Source organism: Apaloderma vittatum, unplaced genomic scaffold, assembly GCF_000703405.1.
Source record: "Apaloderma vittatum isolate BGI_N311 unplaced genomic scaffold, ASM70340v1 scaffold36588, whole genome shotgun sequence".
Taxonomy (NCBI): Eukaryota; Metazoa; Chordata; class Aves; order Trogoniformes; family Trogonidae; genus Apaloderma; species Apaloderma vittatum.
Genome location: NW_009731897.1, coordinates 6,287 through 18,941, shown reverse-complemented (window position 1 = coordinate 18,941; position 12,655 = coordinate 6,287). Strand labels below are relative to the sequence as shown.

General features: G+C 44.8%; 1 protein-coding gene across 1 annotated transcript; it reads left to right on the top strand.

Moving 5' to 3' along the window:
* The first annotated feature begins 1,152 nt into the window (after positions 1–1,152).
* On the top strand, positions 1,153–12,054 carry SMARCB1 (SWI/SNF related, matrix associated, actin dependent regulator of chromatin, subfamily b, member 1). Its single transcript, XM_009875352.1, has 9 exons — positions 1,153–1,260; positions 1,919–1,948; positions 3,343–3,472; positions 4,034–4,171; positions 4,869–4,996; positions 5,545–5,711; positions 6,155–6,345; positions 10,655–10,786; positions 11,688–12,054. The coding sequence occupies exons 1-9, from the start codon at positions 1,167–1,169 to the stop codon at positions 11,725–11,727; spliced, it is 1,050 nt and encodes a 349-aa protein (XP_009873654.1). The 5' UTR covers positions 1,153–1,166; the 3' UTR covers positions 11,728–12,054.
* The last annotated feature ends 601 nt before the right edge of the window (positions 12,055–12,655 follow it).

Below are 12,655 nucleotides of genomic sequence, written 5' to 3'. Positions count from 1 at the left end.
GGCGACAGACACCGGGTGCGGCGTTTTAGCCGCCGGTGCATGCCCTGGCACTGCGCGCTCTCCCGCTGAGATGCTGAACCTGAAGTGAAGGATGAAGCACTGGTGCTTGAGCACCAGGGAAATGATCACAGCTGGAAACAGGAAAAAATGTTGAAGCCTCCCCCCTAGATGCAAAAAAGGAAATATTGGATAAGTTAAATTGGCAGCCCTCTAGGTTGAGCAGCAGCTAAAGGCCTGTTGTACTCTTACATGAAACGTAAAGTTTGAAGGAAGAACTGTACGTGCAGTCAGCTGATCTGTGAGATTGCCCTGCTGGACACATGGAGAGGAGAAAAGGTTGTGGTTTTTGTCCGCCACTAATTTCTGCCCATTGATGAGCACTGTAGAGCAACAGATATGATTAAAATTTTCCTGAAAATAGATGCTGATGTTAAGATCAAAATGAGTCCTGTCAAGCAAAAAATAAAAACCCCGTTGTGTGGCAGTCTGCCGGTGTACTATCAGTCTAAAAAATTTATTACAGTCTAGAAATAGTTCTGTTGTTCAACAACAGGCTTTAGCACAGGTGAGGATCTTGTGCCAGAAGAACAGAACTGTGTTACCCGTGTTCAGTAAATTTGAAAGGGGATTATTGTCAGCAATCGCATTTTACATGGTCAGAGGATTGAAACTAAAATACAAGTCTCTGAGCATTTACTGTATTTGAGCAATGTATAGATGGCACAGAGTTTCAAAGTAAAAATGAGGAGTGTCAGAGAGCTTAGTATCTGGTTGGATTTAATTCCTGGTGAGCACGGTGTATTGAAACAGAAATTGAAGTAAACAAAGGTTAGATTGTTCAAAAATACATGAAAATGAACTGATGTTTTTCCTATAAAATTATTGTTGATGGGAGATTTTTTCATGTTGGGCTGCTGAAATAAGTGTTGATAAAAGTTTTATTTTCTGTATTGCTGCAAAAATTGTGATGTTATATGATGTCAAACCTAGTGCAATCAGTCTATCACAAAAAACAAAAAGAAATTTAAGGAGGTTCCTCTTATCATTACAAAGAGCTGAATTTCTTTCAGCTTCTGCTAAAAATCTCTTAAATGGAATACCAGGCCATGCTGGAACACCAGGCCACGTCTCCACTTTTCTTCTTGTAGGTGGGCAACTACCTGCGTATGTTTCGGGGTTCCCTGTACAAGAGATATCCCTCGCTCTGGAGGCGACTAGCCACAGTGGAAGAAAGGAAGAAGATAGTGGCTTCTTCACACGGTGAGAAGATGAGCAAACACTCCCAATAAAGTTTATCTGAAATCTCAAATTTTGCCTTTGTAAAACTGGCGATTCAGAAGCTTGTGCACACTGAGAGCTCTGTGAATCACTTCAGGTTGCCCCAGTGACAGAGCACTCAGCAGTGGTGGCACTGGTAGCTCCTGGTTCAGCCTAGCAACAAACATCAGCTGATCAAAAATGTTCAAAATTGAAATGTCCATCATGGCTTTCCTGGGGTTGGCTGCATTTGTCAAAAAGCAAAAGCCACATCAATACTTGAGGAGACTTTTATAGACAAAGAGGGGCATTTTTGTCTCTTGTCAAGTAGGCAGAAATGTTGCAAGGATGCCCCATTGAAAATGTGCCTCTTGGCTTAACTTAGTTTCTTGCAGGGACTGAATGTTTATGCCTGCCAGAATGTGTTGTGGGGTGTTGCTACCGATGTGACAGCAACAGTGAGAATACAGCTGCCTCAGTATTATTTTCAGTGGGAGACTAATAACAAGCAGTTAAATTTCTTAGCAATATGACTTACTGTACACTCTATAGACTAATGCATAATAAAAATAAATAATTCATTCTGGACTTATGTCTCCTTCTTCCAAGCATCCTGCTGACCTTTTGCTTTATTTTTTTTTCTCATTTTTTTTCCCAACAGAAAATCAGCGGTCTCACAGTCCCAGAAGATGTAAGTCTTATCTGCGTGTTATTCTTAGCTGTGCTAGAGGAAGAATCTCCACTGTGACCTTTGGTGCTGTTACAATATATATTAGTGTCTAATCCTCTTCCTCGGATCTCTCCCTGTGGTCGCCCTGAGCACATGCTTAACTCCTCTTTCTCAGAACGTTAGTGGGACTCTCAAAGGCAGATGGTCTCTAATTCAGCAAGACCTGTCCTGAGGCTTCTCCCTTCTTTCCAAGTCTTAGTAGCTTTTCTGTTGAACATTGGCTCTCTATTTCCAACTTATAAGTTCACTGAGGATTTGTTGTTTTCTGGGCTTTTCCTCCCAGAAGGCTGTGGAAGACACTTCACATCGTTTTGTCAGATGTAGTTGTGCAGAGCTAAACCATATGATTGCAAAGGGCTACTCAGGGTAGGAAAGTTTTTTTTTTTTTTTTTTTTCTCTTCCTCATTTTATATGAAGGCACATTAGATTTAAAATGTACCTAGTAGTTTTGAGGATTTAAGGACTCATCTGAAATTTTGGTTTTGTAGCATTCCTTTCCATATTAAGTAAATTTCATAACAGAAATGACTGAAGTCTATAAATAAATTGCACCCTGGAAGAAGGAGGTTTATCCAGTGGAAGCACCTGAGGGAATCATAGAATCAGAGAACGGCCTAGGCTGGAAGGGACCTTAGAGATCATTAGATCCAACCTCCCTGCAATGGGCAGGGACGCGTCTCAACACGTGGGGAAGCTCGTGTGATTCTAACTCTTCCTGTGTCTTGACTCTTAGTCCAAATGAAAGAGGTTTTTAATAGAGTATAAAAAAGGTAGCTATACAAGGTAAAGATATACTGATACCTTTTGCAAATCATGGCTCCGTCACTACGCAGCCACTGCAAGGTGTCCTACTGCTTTTGTCTTTTGAATTGTAGTTTTTTTTCTGGGCTTTGTGCTGGGGATTGTCATATATTAACTAAGACATTTCACTCCTGCTCGCAAGAACGTCATGTTTGTTCTTGCCATTTAGGTGGATGTCAAAACCAAATTATATTTGTTTAGTGCCAGGCACTCTGGCTGGGCTTTCGGTCACTCCAGTGCAAGTCATCTACCTCCATAGCAGAGCATCCTGGTGTGTGAGGGAGAGGTGTGGAGGCTTCTGGCAACTTAGAAAAGACAGTGGAAAGTTTTGTCATCTCTGATGTACCAAATACAATGTCAAAGCTTTTCTTGAAAATTAAGTGTCTATGAGAAGGTAACTGAAGCCCAAAGGACTTGGGGGCACATGCCTATACCACTGGCTAACATATTTTAGCCCCTCCTGCAGAGAGGCCTTTTCACTCTGCAGCCTATTTATGCTCCATTGCTATGTAGTGCTTTTCCATGTTAATTATCGGCCTCTTTCCTGGCAACAGATCACGGCTATACAACATTAGCCACTAGCGTGACGCTGTTAAAGGCCTCTGAAGTGGAAGAGATCTTGGATGGAAACGATGAGAAGTACAAGGCAGTGTCTATCAGCACAGAACCTCCTACCTACCTCAGGTAACAGATGCCAGCGAGGGCGGAGATCAGAACAGAGCTACTTGGAAGACATCAGCTTGGGCAGGAAGAGCAAGAAGTTGCATAAGCCTAGGCTGTTGTGCAGGGGGGAGCTTGGCAGTTTGTGCTAACAGTCGTTTCCAGTGTTGGGCAAATTAAAATCTCCAGAGTGTAAGGATTGGGTTACTGCCCACATACAACAGGAAGAAAGACATAAGTGTTTGATGATGCAGCTCTTTTTGCAATTACTGTATTCCAGCTGTAACAGATGTTTTGCAGAACATGCTCTCTGCACGTACTGCCTCAGCAGTCCTTTTCTATAAAGTACAGGCAGAAAATCCAAATATGAGTATTTATAATGGTGCACCTGGATTCATAGCTGATGAATAATTGTGGAGAATGGCCTTCCCAGAGACTAGAACATGAGTTCTCAGTGAAATAATGTTGTCCAGAATAAAATAGCAGGAACTCATAATAGGACTTAAAGTTTAAAATTGTACCATTCCTTAAGTGGTAGCTGTGGCACTCAGGGCCTGCAGTTTAACACAGAATCTCCTTCTTCAGAGAACAGAAGGCAAAGAGGAACAACCAGTGGGTGCCAACCCTGCCCAACAGCTCTCACCACTTGGATGCAGTGCCCTGCTCAACAACGATTAACAGAAATCGCATGGGCAGGGATAAGAAGAGAACATTCCCTCTGTGGTAAGACAGCTTCCTGCTTCTGGAAAGTGGAGATAGTTACGCAGATGACACGCCAAATTAGTAACCTGTAGGCCTTTTGTCAGTTAGAGATGAATCACAACATTATACTTACTCTTCAGCATTACCCTAAGACCTACAGGTTGCTATTTTGGAGGTTCTTGGTTCAGCTGTGTGTCTTGAGGCTCTTCCTTAGAGCCACCAGTCATGGCTCAGAGAGGAGGCTTACCTGTTGTCAGGAAGATGGTTCATTCTTTTACTGATGAGTTCCTTCTACTTTCTGCTCATTTGCTGAGCAGTTGTCATTTGAGGAGCCTGCATACCCTCTCTGTGAAGGACAGGCTGCCTCTCACTGACACTGACATGTAATTTATTCAATGAAAAATGCTGCTGTGGCTCAAAACGAACATTTTTTTTTTTTTAGTATTACCAAAGTTGAGGAAACCAAGATAAAATGTAGTCCTGGAAAGCTTCATTGGTTTTTTTTTTTTTTTTTGAGGAATTACAATAGATGTAGTAAAAGGTGATAAACTTGTATTGGTTGCCATAGCCTTGTAAACTTGTGTTGAGGAGTCTGTCTAAAGACGGATGGGGGTGTTGGAGTGTGGGGATCGCTTCCAAGAAACATTGCCTTGCCTCTGTGGGTGCCAGATGTGTCGTGTGCTAGTTGCATATCCCATGTTGTTGCTCTTTGTGTTAGCTTTGATGACCATGACCCAGCAGTGATCCATGAGAATGCGTCCCAGCCAGAGGTTCTGGTTCCAATCAGGCTTGATATGGAAATTGATGGACAGAAACTCAGAGATGCGTTTACGTGGAACATGAATGGTATGTAGGAAGGAGCGTTTCCTGAGGTTGGAGAGAGATCGTTTGATCCATCACCAAATACGAAGAGAGTGCAAGCATGAGCGTGCATGTCTTTGCCCCATATACACAGAGCTTTAAAGCTCTCCCACTTTGGACTGTATTCAGCTTTCCTGTCTCTTAGTGAAAGCTCTGCTGCTTCCATGGGTTGCAGTCATTCCTGGACACATGTAACCTGAAGAGTTTAACTGGCCTGTAACCTGAAGAGTTTAACTGGCCTGTTACCTGACCCTGTTCATTCAGCACAGCAGTCCAAGACTATTCTGTTAGCTGAGATACTTTAAATAGACCATAGCCACATTGTCCCCATGGAGCAAGTAAATAAGGCTCTAAGTCCGCATGTCACTTTGCATGTCCTTATAAACCTGATACAAAACATCCTTTTGAAACCAAAAAGTGATGCATTTGGGATTCCCTTTGTCATGTCGTTGGATTATTTTTTTTGTATTCTTTAAGTGGCAGACATTGATTTCTAAGAATAACAGTGCCTGTTCGTTCTTGTTCTGTATCAGAAAAGCTAATGACCCCAGAAATGTTCTCTGAGATTCTTTGCGATGACCTGGATTTGAATCCTCTGACCTTTGTGCCTGCGATTGCCTCTGCCATCCGACAACAGATTGAGTCATACCCAACTGACAGTATCCTAGAAGATCAGTCAGACCAACGAGTTATTATTAAGGTACTATAGAAAGGCAGTAGAACAAGAGCTGAACCATTTGGGTTTCTCTGGTTGTGTTATGGGAGAGTAAAAGTTCAAAGGCTTCCCTCAGAGCAAAGGAGCTCTTAATTCCAGTCCTGCAGCCACATTGCATTTTGTTCTTTGTATTGAGAACAGAACCATGGTGGCAGATTATTAAACATTCATGTGCCTGCCCCTGAGATGATGAAATAGTGCAGTTACAGCATTACCGTGTTCTTTTGGAAGAACTGAATCTTGGTGAACAAAGCTGAGTTGTTTTCATGTTACTGGAATGGAGAATTCAGTTAAGGAGCTCTGCAGAGACAGTGAACTAGGAGTTGCCACTGTTTCTCTTCTCCAGCCTCTGCCTCCTCAGTTAAATTACCTTTGAAAAACTATTGTGAGAATGGAAGCAAACGACCCATTTCTTCCCTTGTCTCCAGCTAAACATCCACGTAGGAAACATCTCCCTTGTAGACCAGTTTGAGTGGGACATGTCGGAGAAGGAGAATTCACCAGAGAAGTTTGCCTTGAAGCTGTGCTCAGAGCTTGGCCTGGGTGGGGAGTTTGTCACTACTATTGCCTACAGCATCCGGGGACAGCTGAGTTGGCATCAGAAGACATACGCCTTCAGGTACAGAACTGTCACCTTCCTAGTAGGGCTCTGGGTGTGTGTTTGTACTTCACGGGCATTCATATCAGTGAATCTTGGAGCAGTTGGCCTGATGCAGAAAGTTTCATTTGAAATTGGTCCTTATGGCTTGCACCCGTTCTTCCCTCCTTATGGATTTTTGTACTTGTGCTCAAGTATTTTTTCCAGTTGAGTATAATACATTTCAGGACCAAATACAGACGAAATGTCAGCTTTTGCTGCAGAATGAAAGGCTGTTGTAATTAACAGTGACTGAATACCTTGTGTCTCCTTCTTCTACGCTGATGATAAGGGCCAGATACGTTTTTGGTTTAGTGGCTTTGCCTGGCTTGGGCCATCCAGTGTCTCAAGTTTTGGTGTTTTGAACTAAGACTGATGGAAACTGTAGCTCTCTACTGTGGCTGACGTTAAAGTTGGCTTGGTTGTGGGCCCTTCTCGCAGCTGGAATGCAGCAGTGTCAGGTCTGATCAGTCGGCTTTATAACTTGTCTCCTAAAGATAATCATTTCCAGTTGTGCCGTGCAGTGTTCTGTGTTGAGTTACCGTACTGATGTTATCCTCAGCATGTTGCTGAGTCTGCAGGCTGTAAGTATCCCTTAATGTGCGCTGTGAGGTTTTCTGACCTCAGGTCACAGTGACGGTCAAGGAAGTTTGAGAGTTCAGCAAATGATGTCCTTGCAGAGGTGAGGGATTGGTACTGTTGACATCAGTTTTGTAGAGGTCAGTTCAGGATGACCTGCCTGGGCAGCAAAGGGAAAAGTGCCCAGCCCTGTCCTACCTCAGGCAGAAAGCAGTGACGAGTTGGTGTGGGGGAAGGCAAGGAGGAGCTGGAGGCTGTCGTACAGCTGGCTGTGGCCCTGAGCTCTGCTCCTTCCTCCTCCTGCATCCAAAGATTTCCTGTCTGGTCAGCCTTCTGTGGAAAACAGACACTTATCTGCTCTTCCACTAGCCTCACTCCACTTCCTTTGGAGATCATTTTTACCGTGAAAGTCTTCCACAGCAACTACTCAGTTCTAAAATGATCCCCAGAGTGGTTCACATTAGAAGATGGAAAGAGACCCTCTACTATATGGGAATTAAACTCTTCAGCTGAAACTGTGAGACTGTGTGTCCATCCCGCTGATGTACCATCTCCTCACAGAGGTGACTTGTGCCTTCCTATCCACGACAGCTCACTGATGCTTGCAGATCAAGCATGGGACCAAATCCAACCACAGAACAGTGGGTGTGCATTCCTGACAAATTATGGGAACTTGGAGGTGGCAGATGGGAATCTGATACCTGTAGTACTGCGTCTTCTTCCCTGCTGCTGAGTGTATTATAACTGTGAGAGAAGTGAGCTAGCGCTGTCTTGCATTGTGGCCTGCACCAGCAGAGAGTGAAGGGTCTTTGCTGCTGGATGCAGGTCTTAGACCCAGCATAAAGTAGACTTTAGTCTGTAGTTTAAGCTAGCTGTGGCAGGGAGTTAGTTCATTTCTGTAAGGTTTAGTAGGACTCCTTATTGCCTCAGCTTTCCCAGGAGGTTTTTTTCTTCATATCATTCTTGAATTAGAGAGGTGGTCCCATTCATACCATGCTGGCCAGGAAACCCTCTTTTCTACTCACAATTTATTTACCTTGCTAGTTAATTTACTTCAACAACTTTTTAGCATACTGCTTCCTACCTACCCCATAGAGCATTTGTTCCTAACTCCTGTCACTTGGTGCATCAGAGTCAGGCTTGGTCTACACTTAGTATCTACTAAGTGTTCTCCCTCCTGTGCTTCTTCACGTATTGCAGATAGCAGGGTTAAGGAATTAATCCATGTATATGTTAACTGTTGCAAGAGGGGTTAATTTCTTCCTTTGCTTCCTAACAGTCCCTGTGACTTGCAGTAAGTAAAGTTTTATTCAGTGCTGGCCAGGCTCTCTCAGACATATTAATGCCAACTTCATGCTATTTTCTATAAAAACATGTATCTGTCTGTGGTCGCTATCTTTAGCACTCTGGTGCTTCCTTTTAGAGGTAGTTCAGACAGGTAGATTTCAGGTACTCTTTAGGCTGTGGCAGTATTGCAGGGGGGAGAAACAAAATCTGGGAAGGGAACTCCAACAGAAAAAAGCATGTAGACATGAGCTGTTCAGGGAGGAAAAAACAACTAATTTAAACCTCGTTCTGTGTCATAGTACAAACATGTCCTTTTCCCTTTTTTCTTCCTTTTGAAAAGTTACAGTGATTAATGATATTTGGGTTCTGTGGCTGGTTAGTTCCTGAATTCCCAAACCACAGGAGTGGTGGTTGCTCCAGAGTCATTCCAGTGATGTAAAGAAAGGGTCTGCTTTAGATGTATCAAAAGAACGTTAATATCTCGAGGGACTGGGGGTTTGAGAAGTCATGTGCCTCTTAATCATCTGAGGAAGAGGTGAAACTGTCTTTTAGTTGATGAAAGCCAGGGCAGTTTTCATCTGGCCTGCTCTGTGCAAAACAAGGAGGGCCTGAAGGCCCAATGGAAGGGGCAGGCCTGGGAGCAGATCGGTAACTGATGCTTACGGGATTTTCGGGAGGTGTTGTGCTACAATGGTTCCTGCCTTGGTGCTGAGTGTTTCTGGTGGCAGCACGCAGCACTTCATAGCCAGAGGTTTGCCTTTGAGACCTGAGTGATGGCCCAGGTTCTCTCACACAGCAAACCTGTGTGCCTTGGAGGAGCCACCTGTTCCAAAAGAAGAAGTTTCCCCGCCTTGTTGACGTGCGGGTGACACTAGTGCCAGAAGTCTGTGCCCCAGCAGAGAGAGTGTCTTGCTCCACTGGGGATCCTGCAGCTCACAGGGCATTTCGGTCACTGCGAGCAGCACCACCCCCGTCATGAGAAAACAGCAGGAGGAAGAGCTGTCTTACTGTGGAGGTTGGGAGGGGAGGGAGGATTTTTGTCAGTTTATCTCCGATCCTTTGCTAAAGAAATGTGGTATCAGGGTTGGCTTGCAATTCAGTTATGTGCATGAGGCCAGCTTTCCAACTCCCATTTAATTCTAGTGGGTGCTCAGTGTTGAGCATAGTAAATGAGGTAAAGACCATCAAGTGAAAAAGACAGTTTAGATTTCACATTTAGCCTGGAATGTGTAGCAGTCTGGGGCTAAGATGAAATTCCTGGGTTTGAGTGTTGCTTAATGGACATCAGCAGTACTGGAAGAAGATTGACTAAAGCTTCCTCTCAGGATCAGATACCAAAGGCTCTGGATTAATTTTTCATTGTAGCATCGCTTTGAAGAGTTGTTATTCCAGATTAATAGCTTTGATGCAGATGTCTGTTCCCATGGCGATCAGCATTTGAGCTCCTTCCTGGGGGAATGAGGGGGCTGCCCCCGAGTGCTGAAGCCCTGTGCCGGAGGCATGTCCCTGGGGAGGGGGCCGGATGTGTGCACACACCTGCCGCGGGGCTCCTCTCGCACACACACTTCGTGCAGCTCAGGCTGAGCCACTTTCTGGAATTCAAAGCAAACATTTACATTCCGAGGCTCCTCTGTATTTATGCTGGGCTTCCGGCTCCACTGTCAATATTTGGGAAGCTACTCCTGGTCAGTTCCTGTTGACTTTTACTGAAAAGTAGCTAGTGAAGCAGTAAATATTTTTGTGCGTGTGATAATACAGCTGCTCAGGGCACAGAGATCTCTGAGGAGCAGATCTTGTGATCTGGGGCAGAGACTGGTGTTTCAGTGCTTGTGCAGGGAGCAGCCACAGCCTCTGGTTGCGACAGCAAGTCCTTAAAAGACTACCTTTCCCACGGCAACTGGGAGAACAGTGCTTGTCCACTGTTGGGCTCCCATCCCCCTGGCTCCCAGAAAGCCAGACTTTTGCCAGGGAAGAGGTGTCAGAGGTGTGCGAGGCCAAGTGCAGCTGGTAAGTCAGAGTGGCAGAACCCAAAGCTAGACAAGGAGCCCCATTAACAGTCCCTGCTCAGCTGCTGCTCTGGGGGAAGCGCTCCCAGCACCAATAAGCTGGTAGGAACTTTGTGCTTATTGGGTTTGAACACTGTCAGCCAGTTATGCAGTGGCCTTTGAGGGAGAGAACTGCGTCAGCTGCAGTTGCTTTGACAAACCCCTCTTCAGTGGTGAAAAGAGATGGTCATAGTTGGTCGCCCATAAACTTGAGGCTCCACAAGATTGTAACCATCAGCCCCTCGTGTGCTTCTGAGAACCAGACTGTACTAAGCAGCGCTAAGAATTAATGCTTAAGCCTGAAACGCTGTGGGCTGGTAACCCATAGGAATGCTCTGGGACCAGTGACGGATGTTGCTCTGTTGCTTTCTGCCGTGCAGCGAGAACCCTTTGCCGACTGTGGAAATTGCTATCCGCAACACGGGGGATGCTGACCAGTGGTGCCCTCTTCTGGAAACCCTGACAGATGCCGAGATGGAGAAGAAGATCAGAGACCAGGACAGAAATACAAGGTGCTGCCACTCGTTCAGACAGTTCTCCTTCTCCTTCTGGCCTGCCTCTAGGATAGAATTTAAAAGCTTTGATGTTTGTCTTTCTCTGCTGAGAGCCAAGTGGCAGAGTTTCAAACTAGCACACCACGACAGAAACTCATATCCCTTTAGCTTCAGGATATTAAACTGTTATCACCTTGCTCCGCAAACATTTAAATCTCTACTTTAACCATCTCCTGCTAGAAGCAATGTTTCCTTTTTTTTATTATTTTCCCGGGGCTCTCTGCTTGCGTAGGGTGATAGCAAGGCATTCATCAAAAATATTGGAGGTCCATGCAGTGTCATGCTACCTAGAATCCTGCCACAAGGCTTTCTTTTGTGTACAGTAAAGTGCTTTTGATGTAGGAACGGGCAAGCTCCCAGCTCCAGCCTGACTGATGGTGACACCCGTTTGCCAGCATGAGAGCACTGTTGTGATTCCAGGAGGAGCTCTGCCCACCAGAGACCCCCTAAAGTGACATTTGACAAGCAGTCAAGAGCACTTGGTCCTGCTTGGTGAAATTGCTCCTGGCAGATATAAATGTCTGCAGAAGATACACTGTGGGAACAGTAAATATGTTGGCTCAGCTCTTTCCCATGATTTTTTTTTTTTAAGTGCTGATTAACTGATTCATAATTATTTTGCTTCTCAGGTATGGTTGTCTGAACAGTAATGAGCAAAGGTGCCCTAAAAGCTGTTACTGTAAACAGTATTTTAGTCTTATCAACGGGCACTCTCAGGTGCCCAAGAAAGTCTGTTTAGGCAATAAACCTGTCTGCAGAGCACACAAAGCTGCAGCAGCCTCCCCAAAATTGTTGGTCTTAATAAGATTTCACATGAGTGTAACAGCACTTACTGTACCCCTTTCTCTCTCTCTCCTAGGCGCATGAGACGTTTGGCCAATACTGCTCCAGCCTGGTAATCTTCCTGTTGTGACACTGGTGCTCTTCCTACAGACTTTATCCCTACTCCTCTCCCCACATGGATCTAGAATTGGCAGGGGTCTTTCTGTCCCTGAAGGGGACACACATTCCACTTGCCAAGAGTTCCCAATACTGCTGACTTCTGCCCCCACCCCCTCCACCTAAATGCCATGTAGCAAGAATGTGCGTTTGCACGTGATCTAGCTGAGAGCTGTGGCAGCTGTTGGAGCCCTTTCGTACCCGTGTGTGGACAGTGTAAAGATTCTTTTGTATAGGTGCAACATGCACTATTAGGACAACTTTTTAAATAAAAGGAATGCATACTATGTAGGTTGAGTTTGGTAAGTTTGAATGAACAGTGAATCTCACCATGTTTTGTGCTATTCTGGTAACTGATCAGTTCTGGGGCCTAATAATAATGCTTTTAGGGATAATGCTGAAGACTCACATGCATTCAGTTTTCCTGAAGCATGGTGGAAACTGAGTGCTTTACTTCAACAGACAAAACTGCCCAAAACCTTTTGTTGCAGGGGAAAGTGAGAAGACTTAAAAGCTAGAAGAAGCAAATGACTCTGAAGGACTGATCGTGTTACCACACTTGAGGTGTTCATCTGGCTTTCTTGACAAGGGTAGAACAGTTTAACCAAAGCCTCAGACTTAACATTCATTTCTGTCAGATGTCAGCCCGGTGTGTTAAAACCTCTTTCTCTGAAGACTGCAGCTGGAAAACAGCAAAGTCTCTGAACTGGTACAAAAGTTGAAGCCTGCGGTCACCCAGAGAGCAGCTTCTCTTCAGTGAGTGGCTTTGCTGTGAGCACTGTCGGCACACATTGCTGCCAGCTACAGTGTACAGACAACCCAAAGCAAAGTGGGTGTCTTAAATACCCTTAGCACTGCAGTGTCAGGATTTTGCAGCCCTACAAAGAA